The sequence below is a fragment of the Ixodes scapularis genome, unplaced genomic scaffold (assembly GCF_016920785.2).
Source record: "Ixodes scapularis isolate PalLabHiFi unplaced genomic scaffold, ASM1692078v2 PGA_scaffold44__24_contigs__length_19508400, whole genome shotgun sequence".
NCBI lineage: Eukaryota > Metazoa > Arthropoda > Arachnida > Ixodida > Ixodidae > Ixodes > Ixodes scapularis.
The window spans coordinates 13071919-13096936 of NW_024609873.1; the positions used below are offsets into that span (position 1 = coordinate 13071919).

The following is a 25018-nucleotide window of genomic DNA, read 5'->3' on the forward strand; positions in this document are numbered from 1 at the left end:
CTGCTGTATGCAATGAACGGTGCCAGAACGTGTTTCCTTTTCAAGCATCGTAACCGCCGAAAAACCTTACGTAGAGATCAATGGCAAGCCACTTTTTTTTTCCTTTTCGATGCTCCGCACCTTTTGAAGTGACTAAGAAACATGTTATCTAAATATGACTAAAACGTTGGTGATTACATAGTGAAAAGTTGCTACATCAAGGAAGCTTATGAAAAGGACCGTAAACTTGAAATCGGTTCTATGCTAAAGCTGAAGGAGAAGCATTTTAATTTGACCTTCTCGTCAAAGATGTCGGTGAAACTAGCACCTCAAGTGTTTAGCAATCACTGCGCAGCTGCAATGTACGCCCTTGTTACTTCTTAGCAATTGCCAGCCAGAGCTGTTCACACAGCGAGATTCGTTGAAAGAATCGACCGTCTCTTTGAAGCCTAAATAGCTCGCAGAAATCTGCAAAGACGCCATATGCCTCTGCAATCTGTAACGGCTCTATCCATAAGCAGTTTCTGGAAGAGTGCATTCTGGTTTCTAAGAGCCTGCAAGTACTCGGATGTGGAAGGCAGCCGCACTGCATTCGTGGCTTCTGCTTAACAGTTAGGTCTCTACTGCTGCTCAGCAATCACCTCGCGGTTAATTGCGGTTTTTCCCACCTTTTAAACCGCCATCTGAACCAGGACACCCTTGAAAGCACTTTTGCTGTTATACGTTCAAACTCAGGTGCAAACACGAACTCCACTTTCCGTCAATTTCAGGGTGCTTTCAGGCACCTTTTGATTAGCAACCTATTCAAGCTGTCGGAAAAATCAAACTGTGCTGATGACATGTCTCTCCTTGCTACGTTCCCAGCAGGCCTTTTGGCACCTTCTCCTCGTCTTGCCTTAGGAAGCACAGTTTTTCTTACCACGGCAGACGATTCGCCTTCAAACTACCCTTTGGCAATAGGAGAGAACAACATGGTTTATTTTGCTGGGTGGCTGGCATCGAAATTCCTCAAGGTTCATTCCTGTGTAGGAACATCCCAGAAATATGAGTTGAGGACAGAAAGTGCGTGTTTTTCTGAGGGAAATCAAGTGCTCTTGTATTTGAGTGTGAAAGGAACTGCCGACTCCCACTTTGGAATCCTCTCAGTTCCTTCTGCTTCTTTCATATTGTTTGTTGAAGCTTGTGAGGAAGTCTTCGAGACATGTATCAACAACCTAATTTCAAAGGAGAATGTAGGGCGGACTCTTTGTGTCCTTTTTAACCAGAAGATTTCAAAGTCTCTGACTGTATGTGACGAAAACTGTTTATGATCATTTGTTTTTTCTGATTGCCAGAGCCATTCTGCGCTGGTTCGCGCGGGAAAAAAAATGCTGACTATTTGATACAGTAGCAAAGTGTAAAGCTAGGCAGCAAGTGCGCAGACTACGTATGTGAGACCACCCAGAGGACTTTTTAAAGCAGTGCAGGCATGTTCTATTCAAGCCTTTAATTTTCTTCGGTTTCTTGAGGAGTAATGTGGTCTTCTAACTTATTCACATATATAGAGTTTAAAGCTGTGAAGCAAAACTGGCTTATGAAGTGCTGCATACCACAGGGCTCCAAGAGGGTTTACTCCACTTGGCTTCCTTGACCTGCACCAAACAATCGCTGCGTTGCCGTGTAGCGGCACCAGCCGATGCAAGTTAAGATATTTTCAGCATTATGGTACCTTGCCCAAGGAATGTGTAGAAAAGTGTAGCTTTTCTGTGTATTACAGTGGTGGCCTCAGTTGTCGTCGGAACACTGTGGAACCTCCGAGTTATTAGTGGCTGCCTATCAACTGTCAATGTCCTCACAACGACCAGCGGATTGTACAACGTCTTATGTTATAACAGTGTTCCTTATGTACCGATCTACTAATTTTCTTCAACCATGACCTTTTGAAAATAGTTGATACCGATTGTATAATTCTAGTGATTGACCTGAGTGAATGATTGTAAGTGAATAAAACAAATAAAACACGACTGTTAAAGCGACGTTGGACTTGCATTAGAGTTACTGTTGTGTACTTCATACGCCCAACACACTCCAGCAATTTGATTCACTCTTTTTTGTGACATTGCATAATTTGCTTTAAGGTTTCTCACATATTTCCCAGGGGTCCTGAAGGAACAAAAAGCAAAACACTGCGGCTGGAGTTTGACCAGAGTGCAAAGACACGATGGTTGTGACGAAATAAAACTACTCTCATAGCAGGTCGGCTAAGAAAGTCGGCTGCAGAAAAAAACATTTCGAACAAAATATAAGATCAAGCGCAAATAAGGGTGTAAACGATCCAGTATTCCAGTATAGAGTAAACACAAGGTGTAAACACCCCAAGAAAAACCCGAGACTGGAGGTAAAAAGAACGACATATACACTAAAAAGTATCAAACAAAGCTCAAACACGGAGCTATGCTTGTGACTTTTGAGTGTATATGTCGTTCATTTACCTGTGATCTCTGGAATTAGTTTTGTTTAATTTTCGCGCCAAACCGCACGCACGCATGACGTCACGTTTTTTTCCGGAAGTGTCGTCACTTCCTGTTGATTTTTTGTTCCGCCGGAAGTGTCCCCACGACTCATAGATGGCGCTAAAGCAGCTCCATGGGCCGCCATTTTTTCGACATGTGGGCTTCTATGGAAGCTTCGCTACCCATGTACATATACCTTGTAATCCGTTACGTAAAACAATGTAAGGGAATTACTTTAAAATTACTCTAGAAAATATGTAATTGATCCGTTACTAAATTACTGATAAATGTAAGGGATTACAAGTAATTTAGTTACTTGAAACGGATTACGTACAAGTCTGCTATGGTATACTGTGCGTGCGTGGTTCCGTACGGAAGTGCAGGTTCGCGTTTCCGTATGTGCCTGTGTGTCCTTACAGTTCTGAACGTGTAGGCTTTAAGGTGTTTTTGTGCACAGACGTGCTTACGGGTGGCGCACGCTCCATTCTAATTCTTGTGTGCGTTCGCGTGCCTGAATGTGTGCCTGTGTGTGCCTGTGCGTGCGTGCGTGTGCGTGTGTGCGTGCATGTGTCCCGATTCATGGTGATCAACAGTAGTTTAGAGTGTAGATCGAAGTTTTGCCCACGAAATATCTTTAAAGTTTTCCGATTTTCAGAAGCAGGCTGCACTATTTCATTGAGCAGCTCATCACAAAACGGGGCCGAATCCCAACGTCATATTACGAGGCCGCACGAATTCCAGTGCATAAATAGACTCCTGAGATGATGAGACAAATTCACTGCTTTAGTTTAAGTCCTTGAACGCCGCAACACGGAGCTTAATCTTCGCCCGTGTGAGCGTTTGCTTGCTACTCTGAAGCAAACACTGACACTGGGCTGTCAAGAATAATAAACTAATAACATCCATAAGGATACTTTTATTATTGTTGTCCAGCGAAATTTCAATTTTAAATGTAAAAAAAACGTGATTATGACAGCTCAACACTGTACCAGCCGAAAAGTCAGTGGAAGCTAGAGATATATCAGACAAAACAATCCATCTTAGGTTGAACTACCTTTTTCTCAACATATAAATTCCCATGAAAATGCAACCAATTTTTTTACACACTAAGAGATTATTATTAATGTTATTATTATTATTATTAGTAGTAGTAGTATTAGTAGTAGTAGTAGTAGTAGTAGTAGTAGTAGTAGTAGTTGTAGTAGTAGTAGTAGTAGTAGTAGTAGTATAATTATCAGAAAAAGCTTACTCGCGATGCATGAAGCCTTTACACTGTTTGGAGAAACAAAATGGCTAAAAACTTAATTGCGCTTTCGGGTTCCCTATAGAAGTCACAACAAATAAAGCTTAAGGATACAGCAAACGAAGACATGCAAGCAGCTTACTGCGGGGAAAACACTAGGAAGTTCGGTTAACATAAAGAAATTAAAATTGAGGTTTTTGAACTGATTGTGGTCTGCACGAACCACAAATTCATGTCCACCTCGCAACGCACTATACCGTAGGTAATAACTTCGCGAGTTCCGACGTGTGCATCTCTTCTTGAACATAAATCTGGGACAAAGCAGTGAAACCATCTACAATCACAGACAGTTTGAAGCCGCAATCGCGCTGCTAGTGCATCTTATACATCAGAGAGTCGGCAGACACTAGGGAGTTTAAGGGAAAGACTTTTTGCACATTCGATAAGGTACGATGGGCTCTTCAGCACGAACTGCGCATGAGCTACCGCAGAAGATTCGCTCACGCGCAGTTTATACCGGAGGACCCATCGGACCGTGTCGAATGTGCAAAAAAGTGAAAGCCGTTTACAACTCCCTGTAACACGAATTAGAGCGCAGCTCTTGAGGAGGAGGAGGGAAGGGTACGGGGGGGGGGGGGGTGAAGTGACCTGGAGGTTCACGTGACCTTGGGTTCACGTCACCTTGGGGGGTCACGTGACGATGCCGATGATGTCATCAGTGACGTCACTGATGACGTCATCAGTGATGATGACGATGCGGACTCCGATGACGTCATCAGCGATGATGACGATGACGATGCGGATGGCGGTGACGTCATCAGTGACGTCACTGCTGACGTCACTGATGACGTCATCAGTGATGCTGACGATGACGATGCGGATGCCGGTGAGGTCATCAGTGACGTTACATAACGTCATCACTGATGATGACGATGACGATGCGAATGCCGGTGACGTCATCAGTGACGATGACGTCATCGGGGAGGTCACGTGACCTCGGCAGGGGTCACGTGACCCTGGGGGTGGTGACGTGACCTCGGGGGTGGGGGTCACGTGACTTTGGATGTCACGTGACCTTGGGGGTCACGTGACCTTTGGGGATCACGTGACATTGGGGTGACCTTTGGGCTCACGTGACCTTGGGGTGATCTTTGGGGTCACGTGACATTGGGATGACCTTGGGGGCCGCGTGACCTTGGGGTGACCTTGGTTACGTCGACGCCGACGGCGACGCCGACGCCAACGGCGACGCCGACGCCGACGCCGCTCAAGCCGGGAACGGGCTCCTAAGAGCTGCCCTCTAAAAAGATTGAGGTACACTTAAGCGTTCCTTATGAGTTGTGAATGCGAAAGCATGCCATCCCCTCGTCCGCTTCTTTATTCGCCTGCTGCGTACTTTTCGTCACCGGTCAGCGCGTGTGCCACCCTGGTGACCTCGGACGCTCCGTGTTGACGCCGCGCTGATGGACAAGCAGCGCCATGAAGTGAGCGGTCGTGGAAACTGACGAGCGCAGCGGCCAATGGAAACCCCGTCGACGCGCGCCAGCCAATGGAACCGAAGAAAACTAGGGGCCGTTTTCACGCTTCAAACTGATGACGTCAGCCCGCTCCATGATACCGTTAATGTTTTCGCATTAAAACTGTTCCCCAAGACTTTCTACTGTCTGAGGCCGTGTTTCTTCTTCATAGGACGCTCCTGTCTCACTTATCAAACAAACACTGTCTGCTAGCATGTTCGAAGCAAGACACAATACCTCTTATTAGAAAGTTTTAGGGAACCGTTTTTGCAGATGCCGTACGGTACGATGGGTCCTCCGGAACACACTGCACATGCGCTAACCCCAGACGACGCTTATCTGGGCAGTTAATACCGAAGGACCCATCGTACCGTGTCGAATATAAAAAAACGGTGCCCTAAAGCTCCCTATTATCGATGCGCAGAATAAATGACGTATGAAGGAGCCTGAACATAATGATCCAGGGCCTTTGTTTCTGAGGTTGTCGGTGGCTCGTGCTGATTAAACATATAAAACACAAAGCCATCGTCTCGCATAAAGAGAGCCATTAAAAGGTTACCATTTGCCTAACACACGCGCGGCGTGGCCTAATATCTTCGCGCTCCTTGCTTCGCATTTGTTCCTCTGATGTTCTCTTTTTAATATTAATTGTGCATTTTTTTTTTGTTGCGGAGCAAAAAAAAATTTACGGGACTCGACGCACCTTGCTTTTCTTAGGTTGTCGGTGACGATTAGCGACGTGCGCGACCAAAAAGCGTCACGGAGCATCGAAGTTCGCGATTGGCCAAGCCAAACCTTCCTGTATACCGATAATGCCTGCCCAATCGCCGGTTCACGGCGAGGCAAACCCTGCCAATCACGGCGAGCCAAATCGTTGTCGTGATGCGACAAACGGAAACCACAAGGGGGCGACACCGAAACGTCTCGGCGCTAAAAGTGGCCATACGCTGACGAGGGAGTTTAATTCCAGCAAATAATTAATGGCTTCGGATAACGGCTTACTCAGTCGCCTCTGTCGTTAGCACTAGCCATCATCGCTGAAAAAAGAAACCACACAGAAGCCAATCAAGGCCTTAATATGGCATTTTCAAGATAAGCAGACCGTTTCAATGTGCTTCCTGGTAAATTAATCCGAGGACAACCCCTTGTAAGGGAATATCGTCTCCTGAAGTGTATCTAAACTTCTCCACTTTCTCGTCTCCTGAAGTGTATCTAAACTTCTCCACTTTCTCTCTGGGCGAAACGCTTCACAGTACATTTCTCTTTTATATCAAGAAGGACGCACGTGCGTGCTCCTATAGGAATCCTTCCATGTTTACACAAAAATAAGCTATCATCATTTAGATATCGGCTGCACGTCTCCAATACTCGAGCCGGTCTTGAGATTTCAAAAGAAGCCTCCTGATGACCCGAAATGAAGCGAGCTGACGTCTTCAGTTTGAAGCACGAAATTTGCAGAAAATCACTTATAACTTTTAATTAAGTTATTGGATCGGGCTGAAACTTTGGCATCTGGTTGTGACCTCTAGCTCTACCTTTGGGCGCAGAATGAGTGTTCGGTGCTGCTAGTTTATTTTTGCGGTAAAAAAGACCGTGTAAATTTTCTTTTGTGACACCCTGTACTTTCCGTCACGATTTCTTACTGTTCAGTCCTTGCCCCAGAGTGCAATCGCTCTCGGGGACGAGACAATTCCGACAGTCACATTGGCCACTGTACGATAGCGATAGGTGCTTCTGCTGTTCAGACCAGCGTTCCAACATGACTATCCGCACGTTGATCGATTGCACGTAATCCCTCAAGTGGTATTAAACTTTTTTATGGAAAGCGGAATGTCAACCTGCGACACCCCGCCCCCTGCGATCACGGCCCGACCAGCGGCATCACCGCCCGACAGTTTACGATCTCATCTTCTTGTTACACCACTGATACGCGAACACACGGTCACATCGGCGATAATTCCAGTCTTCTGTTCACAACCCACAACACTGCCATCACGATGTTGCAGCTATGGTGCTGACACGCACAAATACAGAACCACGTTGAACGCCGGTTGCACTCGGCATCGGAAAACAGAACCGAACTCAGCACGGGAGGCACCCAGGCAGCCGGCAGCAAAACCTGCCTGTCTTGGACGCAGTTCCTGCGGTTTCCACAACGTCGAAAACGTCGACACAGTTCCGCGTGGTTTCGCTACTGTAGTTCCGTCGGTTCCGTGCCGCGCGAGTCCCGCAATCCGGAGACGGCCATCCCCCAGTGTACGAGGCGCTGCTGGCACTGCTCTGGAACTTCGCTGTTTCTAGCGGCTTCGTTTGCTCGTTTGATAAAATTAGGGATAAAAACGTCAGTGAAACCGAAATGTTCTGCATGTTTAGACTAAAAGACGAAATTACAGGCGGCCTTCGCTGCCACTGAAGCTCATTCAACTCAACAGCTATTTATTAAACAACGTGCGCGACCTGCTCGAAAAACGAAATTGAAAGAAGATGAGTCGAGAGGGCGAAAGCTTTCTCCCGTCTGCCTGGAAAAGGAGAAAAACGTTTCGTTCCTCCCCTTTTCTCGTGTCCGCTTGGGGGCGCGTCAGTAGAAGGGAGGAAGACGCGCCGTTGCTACTTTTTTCCTCCATTTTTTCTTAGAGCGGAGTCGAAGGCGGCTGGTGTGTGCGCCATTGTATACCTCAGGTTTCTGAAAAAGTTGTACATTAAAAACAAGAGTGCAAGAACGCTAGTACGCTGACCTAAATAAAATATATCGACAGATTTAGAAGTGACAACTGGCATCGAATTACAGCATCCAAGCACTGAGTGATCGAAATTCGCAAAGGTTAGAGGATGACGCATGATAAGCACACAAAAAACGGTTTTATTTAATAAACTGTATCTCTCCCCCCCCCCCCCCCCGGAAAAGAATTTGAATTTAATATTGTTTTTATTATTTCAATGGTTGCAAAGGGAGAGCTGTCTTTTCTCAAAGGGATCAACATTTCTTTATAGTGTGCTCACCCGGCTCCACCAGCAGATATTCCGGAGCGGATAGCGCATAATGCGGCCATTCTAAACGAGCAACTTCCTATGTAGAAGGTGTCGACGTTGGCGAATGGAGGCAACCGAATAGCCAGAGAGCCAATGGTGTCGTTCCACTCTCAGAGAGGCCGTCGCTCCAAATCCCTCCGGAGCCTCCGACCGCCATCGTCTGGCTTCACCCCGTATAGCGACCTCGGGACTGGGGAAGAGCAACGCCGTGCCGGTGGTCAGCAAAACAATCTCACGGTAGAGTTGTTTCTACGCAGAGCCAGACAGCGTATTATTGAAGACGGCACTTCGAGACCACCGTCCAACATTCATCACACAGCAATAAGAGACTAACGTTTCCGAGGATGGATGGAGAAACGAAAATTAAACACTGACTGAGACACTAAAAGCTTCAGCGGGACTATCATCCCCGCAAGAGCAGTGAAAGCAGGAATCCACGCAGAACGAAACAAAAACAACACATCAGGTTATAATACATATAGATATAAATATCCATTTTTATACGTACTAAACTACACTTAGAAGGAGTGTCTTCACGATGAAGAAATCACTGTCTTTCTCAAGACAGTCTGAGCCGCAGGCATGGAGTGGTGTTTCTGTTGTGGCAAGTGGTTGCGGCGGGGTTCTCCTCCGCTCGCTGCATCAAAAGCGGTAAGCAGCATCCCGCTCGCGAAGAGGAAAGATACTAGGTTTAAAACAGACAGAAAATGAAACAAAAAAAAAGAGCGTTTGGAACTTAATGGTTCTGCGCAGATTGGCTGCTCACGCGCATGCGCGAGTTTCCTTGTGTGAAGGAAGATAGTTGAGCAGAGGTCGAAGACGCTCGCAGACAATCGACGCTTTCGACTCCTCCGCGCTGCTAGTATTGAAAAACGCGGCTCGTATATCACGGGACTCCAATCGAGCAGCTGGTAGCACTTTAAATCAACCGACCAATTCAACTCTCCACTGTTTTTGATCGAGGAAACTAGCTTGGACGCGCTTTTGAACATTCGCACGTTAGACGCAGCAAGCCAGTACATCCGAACTTGTCTGTCTTTTTAGACTTTCGCCTATGCGTAGGTTATATACTGGGGACTATATGCGGCTTGACAAGCTAGACCTACAACTTAACCGACGTAGGTGCCGTGGTCGAAACGTAGCGTAGCGCTGTTTCTTTTCAATATCAGCGCCCGAACTAAGAGTAAGTGAGATGTTTTTGACAACCAAGAAACCCTGAAAACCAATCCTATGAGGGACGATTGGCACAACCCGATCTTCGAAAACGAAATAGACGCTTAAGGTATTAAACTCATATGGCGGGATAGTTGGTTATACATTACACAAATATCGGTAGCGCAAAAAGACGAGGACAGGCGGAAAACACAGACACGGACAAGTTAGTGTCTTTGCCCTCTTATTTCGCTCTACCTTTATTTGTGCAATGCTACGGTCAGTGGTTCTCAGCAGACGTTTCCAGGTTTAAGAATTGATTAAGAAAGGTATTTCCGAACGGCAGTGACGATGGCGCTCTGATAAGAACTGGCGGGTGTGCAGCTTTCCGCCTTTATTTGCCTGCCTGTATCCGACCATGTGCGTGCATCTTTCATTTCATTTCATTTATTTATCCCTTAAATGCCCACGTGGGGCTTTACATAAGGGGGGCGGGCAGTATTTCTAAGATTTAAGTACACACGGTACAAACAAGAAAAACAAACAAAAGATAGCAAAAACGTCAGTTACGCGCCGTAAAAGGTGGCCAGTCCTTCTCTAAAATTTGAAGTGTCCGATATGGTTACTATTGGATCTGGCAGTTTATTCCAATTGGTAACGGAAAGCTGCAGGGGAGAAAATTTAAAGGTATTGGTCCTGGGAGTGGATAAAAATTGTTTGCAGGAATTATCTAAGCGACGGGAGATACGAGGAGCGGGTATACAGTGCAAAGTTTTCTGGAAAGGAAGATGGTAGTAAAATTTATGAAGAATAGTTAGGCGGATACCGTCATACGCGTTTTGAGAGAGGGAAGACCAAGTTGAGCTTTAAGAGTTGTGATACTAGTAGGGAAGGTATAATTTCGATGAATAAACCGTGCTGCGCGGTTTTGGACTGCTTCTAACATATCTTCTAAAAATAACTGCTGGGGATTCCAGACAGATGAGGCGTACTCTAACTGGGGACGGACAAGTGAGGTGTATGCTAATAATTTAGTTTCCTTGGAGGCAAGGGAGAGATTGCGTCGCAGAAAGCCGAGAGTCTGGTTAGCTTTGCTAATAATATGGGTTATATGATTTTCCCATGAGATATTGCTTGTTAAGTTAACACCGAGGTACTTGTAAGTTGGAACATTTTCTATCGTATTACAGGAAAGGGAGTATTGAAAATTTATTGTGTTATGTTTCGTAGTAAAGGTCATTTGTTTGGTTTGACCTACATTGATTTGCATTTGCCACCTTTCACACCGAGATTCAATAGCACAATGATCAGCTTGAAGCTGCACACAGTCAGAGCGATTGCTTACTTTAGAATACACAACACAGTCGTCAGCATATAGCCTAATTGAAGACTTAATTAGCGAAGGTAAATCATTCACATAAATGATAAATAACAAAGGACCCAGCACGGTTCCCTGAGGTACTCCAGATTTGACCACTATAGATGACGAGCAACTATTGTTAAGGGTGACATATTGTGTTCGGTTTGAGAGGAAGTTAGCTATCCAATTAATCAGAGTTTCATCAATTTGAAGCGATCGTAGTTTTAATAATAAACGTTGGTGAGGAACCTTGTCGAACGCTTTGGAGAAATCTATAAAAATAGCGTGCGTTTCTGCACGAAGATGTAGTTTTTTATGAATGTGTGTTACGAATTCGAAAAGTTGGGTATCACAGGACAGAGACCGCTGGAAACCGTGCTGGTTTAGAAAAAGTATACCATTATCAGCCATGTAGTTCATAATATTTGAGTAAATGATATGCTCCATCAACTTACTTACAACACAAGTCAGAGATATAGGCCTACAATTGCTAGGGCAGTCTTTGTCACCGCTTTTATATATTGGGCAAACCCTAGCTAGCATGCTTCCAGTCAAGGGGTACGTCACCGGAGTCAATAAACGGTTGGAATATTTTACATAAACGAATACTAGAAACTGATTTGGTTAATTTGAGCAGTTTAGTTGATATATCGTCCGGGCCTGGGGCAGAATTATTGGGAAGGTTGTCGATCAGTTTCTCGATGCCAGGCGGGGTAATAGAAATAGAGTCCATACTGCCTACGGTTGTATATTGAGGGATGTGGTCGGGTAATGGAAAAGACTCTTCAGTGAAGACGTCGCCAAAATAAGAGTGGAGGCTCTCGCAGCTTTCTCTTTCCGAGAGTTCATTTCCGTCTGAGTCAACAATGCGGAGGAATGGTCTAATTTGCTTAGGTTTTATAGTTGACCAGAATTTTTTGGGGTTTGTTTTTAGCAAATTAAAGAGGTCGATATTAAAGAATTTATGCTTAGCCTTCTTAATTTCTTACTTACGTCTCGAGGCGCATTCTCGGTATTTAGACCACGCTGGTGGGGTTCTAATTTGTTTTGCGTGGCTGTACACACTAAACTTTTTTACACCCCTTAGGGGTGTAAAGCACTTGTCCCAGGACGAACACCCTTTGAGGGTGCAAACGAGCACCCCTGTGCCAAAGCACCCTATAGGGGTGTGAAGTAGTATAGGGTGCTAGGTGCAATGCACCCCAATTCAAAGGTGCTGATGCTGGTTTTAATGGGTGCTCGACGATGATTCATTCTAATCGAAATAGAATTTTGTAAAGCAAAACTTATCTTATTTACACAGATGATTTCGTTACAGATGAGCACTTATTCAAGCCGACACTTTGTACAGGCAGGCTGGCACTAAAAGTGGACTATTATCTAAAATTAGTTGATTAACTTTTTCAATTACTGGTTCGACAGCTGTTGCTAAATTGAAGACAATCACCTCCTCAGACCAGTCAATTTTTTATAAATCCTGAAATGAGCACACTGGCCAAAAAAAAAAGAGAAAATATAATTTTACCAAAGGCAGCGGTAATGTAGCGGTCCAGAAAGTATTGTATCCCACAACCCGTTTTGTGTGCAAGGATCTTTCTCAATCGTTTTTCTAAGGTTAGTGCTCATTTCACGAGAAATAAGCTGGTCTAAGGTGACTGCCCCATTTTCACAATATGTGCTGGTGTCATCAAACCAGTAACTAAAAAGCTAATCCATGGATTTTATGCAATAAGTCCACTTTTAGCTGTCATCTTGCCTGTATAAAGTGTCTGCCAGGACAACTATAACACAACTATAAAAAGATAATTTGCATAAAACTGAAGATTTATTTTACAAGAAACTGTTCCGATGAGAATGAATCACCCTGTATCTCAGCACCTGTCAAACTGGGTTCAGTACACCAGGTATGGCAACCAGAAAACCACGAAGTATGCAGACCAGATAAGTGATGAAATAAGGAGATGCAAAAGTACAGTGCCAGCATAGGACCTCGTTACAGAAACTGGATTCATTATTTGATATGTGTGCAATGCATCGGCACACATGCTACTTGAACCAGCTGTTCATAGATGCACTGTCCGATAATGAAGGCAAGATGTGCATGGCAGAAAAGGTAATATTTCAATGTGAAGCTTAACTTATGTGCAAACGGAAGTTACAGGAAAATCTTACGTGATTTAAGTTTTACTTCCCACAAAATTTGGAAGAAAAATAAAAATATATCACATAATTTGTTCCATGGCTAAAGCTTCTGAATTTATTAATTGCTCGATGGTCTTAATACTCGTATACTAGAAAAGATCAGTGGGAGATATTTTCAAACATTATTTTAAAGAAGGAGTCTGCCACCAATCTCAATGTGTCATTAAAAGTGTCCAATCGTCAAACTGCCAACAAAGAAGTGTGATATACATCACATGCATAATCAGCACTTGCTCATGCAAACTATACAATGTGAAAAAGTGTATGGTACAAATATAAACAAGGAGCTTAGCTTGTTCAATCCCGATACTTGGTCCTTGCATCCCGCTCTGGCTCGTCGGTCATTTGCCTTGCATATGAGGTGGTTACGAGTTGTCATACTTGGTATGCCGTAGTACCTTTACACATTCGCCCAAGGCATGGCGAGTGGCATCAGCTGCATACAAACAGCATGTGATTAAGCTGCAAGTAAACAAAAGTTGTTATAAAATGAGAAACAAAAAACTGAAAAGAAAACTATATTAATAACTATTTATTGAGCCATTATGCGACTACAAAAAAATAATGAGGTATGTCCTCCTCACACATATCAAAATACAATACTTGAGGCATTCTATCAAATATCACAGCATATATAGGCCTAGATGCTAGTAAAAATCGAGAAACAATTGGGGGTTTGAGTTAATAAAAGCCAAATTAAATGAATAATCATTTATTGAACTATTATGTGAGCACAACAAAATAACCTGCTATGTCCTCCATAGAAATAACCAAATATATTTTCTTTAAATATCACAGCATAGGCATAAGATGCTAGTAAAAATAAGAAAAAAACAAAAATCAATACAGATTAACTTAGTACATCACAATGGTTCTTGATCAAAATGACTAGAACAGAAGAACAATCTAGATGCCTTCCGTTTCGACAGTATACTTTTTGTTCCATTGCACATGCGACTTTCATTTAGGGCCCTAAAGTTGCATAAAAATCAAGCTATACTTCTTTTAGTTTAGGGCTTAAAACATTAAAACAAGCTACCATATTTTCCAGACTATAGTCCACAATCCGGTGTATAAAGCGCAAGGGTAAATTTCGGCTAAAAAGAACAAGTATTTTCTTAGATAGTCCGCACTCGGTGTATAGTCCTCGGTGATAACTCCAGGCTGGAGAACTCCACAAAATGGATATCTGCGGATGAATGTCAGGGGGTTTTCTGTGATCCGCTCGTCACCCAATCGCAGAGCTCCTCAAGATTAAGCTTGACCTAAGTTGGTTGCTTGCAGGCTCCCAAGCAAACAACATGTCAGATGCAAGGTATCGAAAGCCTGGGAAACAGACTGACGCTAAGAGGTTGTCTTGATTACTTTATCCCAGCGTAAAATATCCAAAACACGGCAATCTGGTCAAACAGTTTTGTAATAATGAACAATCTTGAAACAAAAATTGTAGAGTCCACACCTGTAGATAGACTGTAACGTGTAAAATATCAACTTTTAGACATGAATAGTTTGTGCACTATAGTCTGGAAAGTATGGTACATTTATTTTAGTTTAGAATTAGAAAATTAAAAGTTAAATGGGTGCTGGTACTGAAATTTGACTTCACAAAACAAGGCACCAGAAGCACACAGTGGGATGCTACAGACCCCAAAACATCACTCACGCAGCAGTATCTCAACTGGATGGGGATATTTTCGAAAAAGGGAAGAGGAGAATACAGATGTCGCAAGCTTTGTTCACTCATGCTCACATGTTCCAAAAAGTACTGCCATCCATAAGAGATACCGTCATATGAGTTATGTGGTTTGCAGCATCCCACCTAGTGCTCCTGCCTGGTTTCGTGCTATCCAAATCTCGGTTCAGCATCCCTTTGGTACTAGAACGGTTGATTGTCGGCCTCATTGATTTTACGCTCTTGCGACCTTGTTCAGGAACTTCAACACAACTGGCCTCGGAGTAGTGCTGCTGAGGCCGACAAACAACCGCTCTAGAACAGCAACTGTGTTTGCTGCCTTTTTCGAGTACTTATACTAAAAAGCCAGTAAGCCACCATGATGACAGCGATGTCGTCCTCTGCATTTTTCACGGACAAAAACCGCTGCCTATCGACAGCGAGGTACAAAAAGTCAGCCCCCTCGGCGTCATTGCCAGAGTACACGACGCACGGCATTGCCGGGATGTCTTGCTCCTGTGTTAGCAAACAAAATCAATGCAATGTAAGGCAGGAACCATGCGTGATAGTCTTCTCTAAATCATCACAGTTAATATATCACTATCTACCAGCGAGCTCGTCCAGTGTTATTTGCTATAGTCACTTGATCTATGTGAAATATATAATACCCCCACCCCCTGCAGGCCTGCTTACACGTGTACAGAATGTAACTTAGACAAGTGGCAGTAAATCATGCTTTTCCAGCACTGAAAAATATGCAAAATCATCAGTGCAACAGGGACACCTGCATTATCTCTGCGATGAGTCAAATTTCGGCAATGCTAGCCAAAAGTCTGGTTCCACAAAGAGACGTAAACGTTGCTTTGGCTTGCTCATCGCAAAAAAACCAGAATCAGTCAACAGGAGCCCACATTCTCCGTGTGTGATCTCCTGACATGCAATTGCCTCAACTCCCATGTACATTTGGGCCAAAATATATTGCTTTAGGTGGTTAGAAATCTTGTGGAAACTACTTTTGGCCATGATATTTCCAATCATCAGTGTGTCAAAAAAGACAGCCACTGGATCTTTTGTACCTTTCTAGAAGAGTGTGTCGTGCAGTGATTAGAAAGCTTGTTTGTCGAAGTTGTAGTCAAACATCTGAAGCAGTGCCATCAGCATCGTATTGGCTCCCCTGAGACCATGCGACTCCTAAACATCAGCTCCAACTGCATAACTTTGCTAAACTATGATCTAGATGAAGGCTAAACTAGGTACATGCATGGAACATGGCTCTATCTGTTGTGCAAGAAAGGTGCTAGTTTATACTGTACTGCATGCTTGGCTGCCATTAAAAAAAAAGGAAATGGAAAACTTTAATAAGATGGATACATTCACAATTGCATATGTGCCCCAATGTTGCCTAAACATTTGCTTAGAAAGATTGTGCGCAAGGGAGTTCATAAAAGCGCTAGGTTACATTTTGCAATCTATGCTAGAAAAGATAGTTGAGAGCTTACCTCCTCTCCAAGAAACAGATGTGACAGTGCCATGGTTTCCTTGACATTGTAAACCGCGATCATCGTAGCCGCTACTGCCAAGATGTCTGAAAAATAGTAGCACCGTTCCAGTATAAGGTTAGTAGAAATTCTCTACAGTTTTCATGCCCTTGGAGCCGTGGAGGGCTCTCGCCTTCCACGGCGCTTGCCTACATGATTTGCAAGGTCCATCGAAGTTGGAGCTTCGGGTACTAAAAGGAGTGTGGAGCTGGATGTATGGGCTGTACAAGCATACTTCTTGTAAGCGTGTAAAGCATACTTCTTGTAAGCGTCTAAAGCACACTGGCGAAGACTCTTGGCTCCAGCCGGTATCAGGGGCAGCAGAAGACGACAAAACCACGCTAATGTTCCGAGCATGCCTACTCACAGCGCCCGGCGAGTTGAAGGCACAGATTGGCGAGCATTTGTTGCATTAGTCCCATAACCACCTGTTGCACAAAATTAAGGGGCTTGGTTCTAAGCAAAGTTTCCTGCGATCACACAGGTGTAATTTCAGCCACTGCACAGCTGTGACAACTGCTCAAGTGTGCCTTTACTGCTGAGAGCTACTGTGGTGCGCCCCCTGTTCCACCGCTTCATGGCGGGTGTGTTGATGATTTGTTGTTTTCGTCGCTTAATGATTCCATACTTTATAATTATAACTTCAGATGTTCCTTGTTTATCTGCAATATTAAATAAAAAGTACTTTAATAAATAACTGGTGCAGCTCCCTGATTATAATATTCATTTTGCTTTAAAAAAGGCATCGCGCGTCTGACCCACCATAGTTGCTTCATGAGGCATCGCCAATGCGTCGCAAGTCACGTGCATTCGGCATTATGTGACGCCACTGCAGCACAAGCTGGTTCTGCCTTGTTCAATTAAAACATAATGCACTAGTAACATAATTCTATCCTTATTGCCTAGGTCGCCCAAATTACTAATACAAGGATTCTAAGGATTCCTTTTATCTGAAGAAGCTGAAATGGAAGGTCATAAATAGCAACGAAAAAAAATGCTCCTTCATCGTATTTTGCCCAGTACAAACTGACATGTCTAGCTAGTTGCTTCAGAAGCTCAACGACGTCATAACGCACAAAATGAAAGCAACTGCATGGCAACTCCATCGGTGGTGGATTATTCTGTCCGTCTTGATTTTCTGTAGGATTGTTCTGTCGTGTGTGCATTCAATTTTGTTATCCTCTGCCTGCATTCCTCCAGGGCAGTTTCTCAGCCGCTAATACATATTATAGCTTTTTGGATCCAATTAATTTGAAGGATATGAACGTCAGCTTTCCCAGTGGCACAGAGGCATTGCCAGCGCCTGTCCTACTCAAAAGATAACGAAAGCCCATCCCCCTCTCCGCTCTCTCCTCTCTCTCCTTCCCCTAAATCTTCCATTTTGCTGGGTCCTCCTCTCCCCCATCCCCCTCATACAGCATTTTGTCATGGGCACCGCCGAATCAAAATTTTGGCTACGTGCCTGGCTTGCTCCCATTTTTTTGTTTGTTCATTACTGTAGGATTTAACTGTAAGCACAGTGTTAATGCAGAGTAAAAAATAGCAGCATACTCTTGTTGGCTAGTTCTGATGATTGGACCAGTTGGTAGACAATTATTAAAAATAAATTGTGAAGAATATGGGAACAGAGCATATGGACATGACACAGCACTGTGTTCATCTCCTCCTCCTTGTCTGTGCGACTCCCATTCTTTGTGTATAATAATAATTAATTTTTAATGATTTTCTGTTTGGTATCATCTGTATGGGGGTTCACTGTAACGACCCACCTGCCATTGCATTCACTTTGGGGGCAGCTCCCTCTTCCTTATGGTGCCATCGTAGAGGAAGTGCAGGGTGGGCGTCACTCTCACTCTTGTGGTGCAGTTCTTCAGGTTCCCATAGGTTGCAAGCTGCCAGCCAAACTGAGTCAGGCCTGCCAGCCCTGCGGGAAATGTCAATTCCACTCTTTTAGACGTAGACACCCACGTTTTGAGTGTACCTGTAAAAAGCTTTAACAGAGAGGAAACACAATAATTGGCCCTTTTTGAATGCATCTTTTTCTTTTGCTGGGAACATACATGAAAGTCACAAGCTATTGGCATTCAATGGTGCCGCTTAATTTATGATGAGCATTTTTATATAACTTCAAGCATTTAGAGAAAACATACAATATAATGGGTCGGACATAAATTGTTCCTGTGAACTATCCTATACATTTACACATTACCTGATACCATGAAAGCAACAGAGCAAGGAAGGCTGTAGTGAATAAATTACACATGATTTATAACCAATTAAAAGTTGGTATTTATTTCATTTATTACTATTGGCTATTATTTTTTTTACAGAAAGAATAACTGGGCGAGTCGGTACGTTGGTAGTCTCAACATCATCGAATATTCAGGATCTTTTTGAATTTTTTCATACTTTTGCTTTTTTTAGCTGCTCTGCTTTTTGTAGCGGCTTTCGCTGCCCCGTAAAAACGCGACATCCAAACTCCCTTTATTTACATCGCACAATCGTAAACTTCGAAAGCGTGCCGCTTCGGCATACGCCAAGAGACCGCGCACCTCTGCGGCACAGGCATAAGCATAGGCAAGAAATCATGCTGCTCGCTCTTGTAACGTTTTTTTCTCGCTCCCGCTTTACGAAACGAATCGGTGGTGAGCGGCTGTTGAGACCACACGTCCGAACTAGCATGACCTGTGATTGCTTGAACTGCCGTCAGACTGCACTTGAACGCTCCGCAAAAGCGTCGTCGGACGAACGTCGTAGAACGGCGCCCAGAACAGCCTCTCGGCTCCGCCGCACACGAATCTCTTTCACCCTGCGGAGCAAGCCATAGGTTTTGAACAACGTACGCTCTTTTCAAATAACGAAATAACACCGGCCAGAAGCATCGTTAGAATCAAGCATAGCTTAGCAAGCCCTTGGTCCACGACAAAGTTTGAAACAGCGACGCAGTTCGCAGAAACAAAATTGCTCACCGGCGTTTCCAGCAGTGTTGATGGACTGTCCGCAACTTGCGTTGGTAACGCAGCGTCTCCCAGCTCTCAGTCATCGCTTGCTATGCTTGAACACGTTATTTGTAAGGAAGATATCTAAAATATCTGCGAAAACGGCTAAAACGTAAAAAGGAAGCGATCCTCGAAGCCTGCGTTGCCCCAAACGGTCACTGCCAACGGCAGCTGAGTGCAATAGCGATGGCCCTTGAGCAGTCTTCAAAAGGCTCTTCTTTTTTTTTTTTTCTGAAAGCCAAACTAAGCAAATAAGTATTATATTACTATTAATAGTGTAACTATAATGTTGTAGAAAGTTAACCAAAAATTTATTCTATCTTAGGTTTTATCTAAACTTTAGGTTTTCTTTTTCAACACGAAACCGAAACTATAGCTCAAGCACGTTTCGTTCAGTTGTATTAATTTCCGTGCGTTCGTGTGTGCGTTCATGCGCCCGTGTTCGTGTGCGAGTGTGGATAGGTCCGCGTGGTTGTTTGTGCGTGCGTCTCCGTCTGCGTGCGTTTGTGCGTGTACATGCTTGCGTAAGCGCGTGCGGGCGTGTATGTGTGTGTGCGCGCGCGCAAGCATATCTGTTTATGCATTCTATTGAACTACGCTAGCAAGAAGACCAATAGACCGATCTCATCAAGCGTTCCACGCATGCGTGACGCCGCCATAAGTGTAGTTCGTAGGAGGCAGACCACTGATCTCTATTGTAGTAGGCTGGATAGCGGATCGGGAGCCCGTCGGTGTCGCCACCGGCGGCCATTGCTTGACACCAGGCAATACACGCAAGTCTATAGGAGAAACGCACAAAAGTAAGCGTATCAAAGCATGTACGCTGTGCTCGGAGGCGAGTATTTTATGGTGCGCTGCGATCCTTATGTCGGGTATTTGGAGATCGAATTGGTATTTGTCAAACGTCCGGTCGCCGAATAAAAAAAATCAAACGTACCGGAGCAACTACGGCTGAGCTGGCAAGCTTGCTCTCGTAGTGAAGTAAACAAAGGAACTTGCCGTCAATAAGACCGTCCATAGGGAAGCCCAGAAGTCGACGAATGACAGAGAAGTTTCATCTCGACAGCGGCTTTCCGGGAGCGAGCAAATTCTGCGTAGCAAAGGCTTCGAGCTTGTCGTCTGCTAAACCCAACTCAACGAAACCGCCACCAACTCCGCGGTGACTCTAGGTAACACTCGCCTCATCGAGCTGCAATGCAGCGGAGTCACTCTCGACCACAAAATATTTATTTATAAGAACTGCGAGGACTGTCAGTTTTAATGTTTGTATGCAAGCTATTTGACGGGCTTACCGAAAAGCAGTCAAAAAGTTTCAGTGCCGACAACAGCCTAGAAACAGAGGAAAACGTAACTTTTACTCGTTCTTCCCATAGAGTCCCATGCATTGGCTGGTGCCAATCAATGGCCGCCGGTGGCGACGCTCGGCCCCAGCTGCCGTAGCCGCGGTCCGCGATCCAGCCTACTACAATAGAGATCAGTGAGGCAGACGCCAATTCACGAGATAGCTGATGCCGCCTCGTGCTCTGCTCGCGCAGACCTCTAGCAGGGTTGTCGCGTGTGCAGAAAAGCTACAGCTCCCACGATGCATGTCGGCAGCGGTGGCGTACTGAAACTAGCTGTGGAAGCGGTCTATTGGATGCCCCTGGGCACTGCAAAAAACAATAAATGATTTTATTTTTATTGTTATTATTGAACTATGCCAGCGTGAAGTCCAGTGGTTCTTCCTTAACTCTGCAGTAAATACTAGTTGATTGATTGATTGAGCTTTATTTTTGCTGGTCTTAATTTGAAGCAGATGCCAATCGGATTTTCGGAGTAACAGATTTTGGTTGATTAGTCATAAATAAAAATAAAATGAATAAAAATTTACTGTGGTTCATCAATTCATCTAATGTACGCTGAGGCCAGTTATATAAACTGAAGACGACATACAGATAGCTATCGCTTCCTTTTTTTTTCTAAATTATGCTGTTAAAAATAAAGAACACCCTTGACCGAATAACTGAGCACCCTTCCAACACCCTTCCAACTCTCAGCACCCCTCACAATGAATCGGAAGGGTGCTCGCGCTCATGCACCCTCGCGCTCGTCGTGAGGGGTGCTAACCCTGCAAGAAAAAGGGTGCTGGACGGCTAAGCGAAGGGTTCAGACCCCCTGCAACACCCCTAAAGGGTGCTGTAGCACCCTTAAAGGGTGTAAAAAAGTTAAGTGTGTAGAGCCTTTGCTTTTTGCTCAGGAGCCGTTTGAGACTGACGGAGAACCAAGGACGTTCAGTACATGACCTGATGTGAATTCTCGGAACAAATGTATGCAAGGCTTCCATTAACGCGCTCCTGACCAGGGTCCAATTTTCGTCAACATTTCTATACTGAAAGCCATTCAGGAAGGTATGCATGAAACGGGAGAGATGCAGGAGGAGAGCATTCTGGTCGGCTCGTGGATAGCTGAACACAGTCTTAGTTAAAGGGCATGACTTACTGGTAGGTATTGACAGTTGGACGTGAATAGAAGACTGATCACTAAGAGGCTCTAGGAGTTCAACAGCTGTGACACACTCAGGGTTGGTAGTAAGAAAGAGGTCGAGAATTGCAGAAGCGCGAGTTGGTTCATTAATCATTTGGGACAGTGAGTACGTGCTGCACAAGTCAACAAAACCTCGGGCCTGAGCGGGAAGGCAGCGCCACGAGTCAAACGGCATGCGAGCAGGTACAACAGGCCATGGGATTTCAGGGTAGTTAAAGTCTCCAGTGAGTATAAATTCGTCTGTGGGATACATCTCCGCGAGTGATTCCAAACTTTTCTCAAGAAAGGATGGGAATCCAAGAAGATCGGGCGGCCTGTAACAGGCAATGACCAGTACAAAGAACGAGGACATCTTTATTCGAACCCACAATGCTTCACAATCATGTAATACTTCGCTTTTTTGAACATGTAATGTATTTTTTAACCGCTATAAAGACGCCTCCTCCCCTACGTCCCATTCTGTCTCTGCGAAAGATTGAATACGAATCACTCAAAAGTAGTGCAGAGTTATCAATGTTTCGAGTCAACCAAGATTCCGTTATAACGACGATATCAACCAAACATGAATCGACAGCTGATTGCAACTCTTCTTGTTTAGAGAATACGCTTCGCTGCCAGAATACTGGCAGCGACGCGGGTTTGTTTCGTACAGGCTATCCACATAACAGGGAACATAATGCGTGCGAAAATAGGTCATCGCAAGAATCTCGCTGAGATATGTTTAGTTAATTTTCTCCAGTATGTTTATCATTACTTTACTAAAGAAACTAAAAACCCTACTAGGTTAAGTGGGGGAGTTGTCTTCACGTGTTGCTCGATGACCTCGCTAATGGGAGACTGAACTATCATTTCTCATTTCCCTTTTTTTTACATTTTTTTTCAATAAACTTACTGACTTCCTACTTCTAAAACCCACTCTGGCACCTTCAGCTTAGTAAAGTGCAGGCTATTTAACTCTGAAAGGCAGCGTTCAAGCGGTGAACTACTCCAAATTCTCAAACGGTTCCAGACGAAGCGCCCTCCAATGTTTTTTTTTTTTGATAAATCGTCTTTGTGCAATTACGGTCGCTCATTGTGGGCACAAATTAACGATGTCCGAAATTCTTACTATTCAGCTCTTGTTCTGACAGCTCGTGACGCCGGGACCAAATTGCATCAGGTGTGAGTGTGTACGACTGGCTCAAACAGTGGCCTGAACTATTTTTCTTTGCTTTACGTAATTGGTGTAACCTTGTTTCTGTTTTTTAATCTTCTGCAGTTCCGCCGGACTCGCCGATAATACGAGACAAGTTCGGCAACAAACTCGGCAAGGTTGCCGGCCCCTACCGTGAGGGAGAGCCCCTGACCTTAACTTGCGAGGTCAACGGAGGTAAGTCATATTTTTATATAATTTAGGGTGAATATTGACGGAAACAACAGAAAAAAAGAAATGGGATTATCTTACATAAATCCCCGATACTAAGTCCCTAAAAATATGCAGAAATTGAAGTAAGAGACCTGAGGCAAAATCCCCGTATCTTATAACATCGCAGCCCATCTTTGCTCACAAAAAAATAAGATAATAACTTTTCTAATTATAGATGCGGTCGGTTTTGATAAAAAAAAGTATATACAGCAGACTACTCAGGATATTCAGAGGGTCGAGACATTAAGAGACACAAGTTACTAATACCGATTCAGTGTTTTAACACAATATTGAATTTAAGGCTTTGATAACAAAATAAAGGAAAATCACAGGCTGAGTTTCCATAATTTGCACGTGAACTTGATCAAAAAATTTAAGTCTAAGGCATAATTTCTTTTTACATAAAATGTTTAATAGATTTGTGCTAAGACATCTACAGGCACCTCCCCGTCTCCTTTTAAACCTTGAGGGTCCTTTAGGTCTCAAGATGCCATCGTGAAAGAAGCAATCAGTCGGGTATTTTTCCCTAAACACCGGAAATATTTAAATAGGTACGTTCGGTTGCAAGATCACCAGAGTCTGTAGGCTGAACTAATTTATAAACCACCTTGAGAGTTTGTAACTTTACGCATCATGAGGGTATGTTTTCCGCCATTTATTCATATTCTCTTAATTCGTCTTCCGACATGCCGAATTCGTTGCTACTTTAAAGGTTCTATTATTAAGACGGCGGTTTCCTAGGAGTTGCGTCTCGACCGTGAGCTTCAATATTTAAGGATATATTTTACTCTATCCTTCGCGTGGTTTAATATTTACCCAGTGTCGCTCTCTCGCTCGCTCTCTCTCTTTCAGTCTTAAGCACAATTGTGAGGAAAAAAATTCCATTCGCGGTGGCTGTTTATAACGGCATCCGTAAAATATATTGCTGTGTCGCACATTTAAGAGTGCGGTTGAGACCTAGTAATACGATCTTTCATAATGCATTGTGTCTTGTCTGAATATTTAAACTTCGCAAATGTCCTCTCTTCGATGATGAAGAGGATAGATGTAGGCCCATTTCTTCAAGTTTTCGAATCGCCCAGCCAAAAAGCACTCAACCGATTATTTTCAAGTTTGTTTCAATATAAAAAAGTAAATAAATATTGCTTTTTGTGACAATTAACAATTAAAGTATTCCATCCTTATAAATGCCTAATGTCCGTTTCAATAAAGGACCGCAAAAAACAGAGTTCTTGATTTTTTGTTTATCTAAAGACTCGCATAATATATTTATGAGCGAAGTTTCTGGGCGGTAGTTTGCATTCTTACGGCCAAAATGAATAGTGAGTTCAGCGCCCTACAACTCAAAATGGTACACTGGTACTTAAGCCCCATGTTGCGGAATATCGAAAGGGAACAAAAAAAGTTTAAAGCGAGGAACGTGTTCAGGATGCACGGCTTGTCATTTTGTAAAAAATAGCTCGAAACGTATTTCGAAACGCAAATAGTTCGGAATAAAAAATGTTCGATAGTGGGTCGCAGAATACGGTTCGTCCAAATAGTGTTCTCAAAACGTTTTAAGTAGTGTCGGAGGGGGGGGGGGGGCAGTTAAACATGTAAGCACTAGATAATACTCTTTCCAAACCTCATTCAATAACATTGGCAGCCGCCATTTTTTGGGGGCACAAAGCGAATGATTGAATCCGAGACATCGCTGAACGCTTACGCACCGCTCGCTTTCGGTGCGAGCTGAGCTTATTTCACGCCGAATGCTGACCCAACCCTCGTGTCTTCTACATGCATAGTGTGCATTCCCAAACCATGACTGACTGTGGTCATTGGTGCACCAGCCACCAGATGGCACGCACATTTGGAAATGGTCTACACTACAGAAGGAGCGTATTGTTCAATCTTTGAAACTGACGCT

General features: G+C 44.0%; 1 protein-coding gene across 1 annotated transcript in view; it reads left to right on the forward strand.

Annotated features, from left to right (window-relative positions):
• LOC120845275 (B-cell receptor CD22-like) overlaps nt 1–25018 on the forward strand; it is a 133321-nt gene that overhangs the window by 42402 nt on the left and 65901 nt on the right. The window contains exon 2 of the mRNA XM_040503413.1: nt 22966–23076. Coding sequence (XP_040359347.1) covers nt 22966–23076 — 111 coding nt within the window. The remainder of the gene's footprint in view (nt 1–22965; nt 23077–25018) is intronic.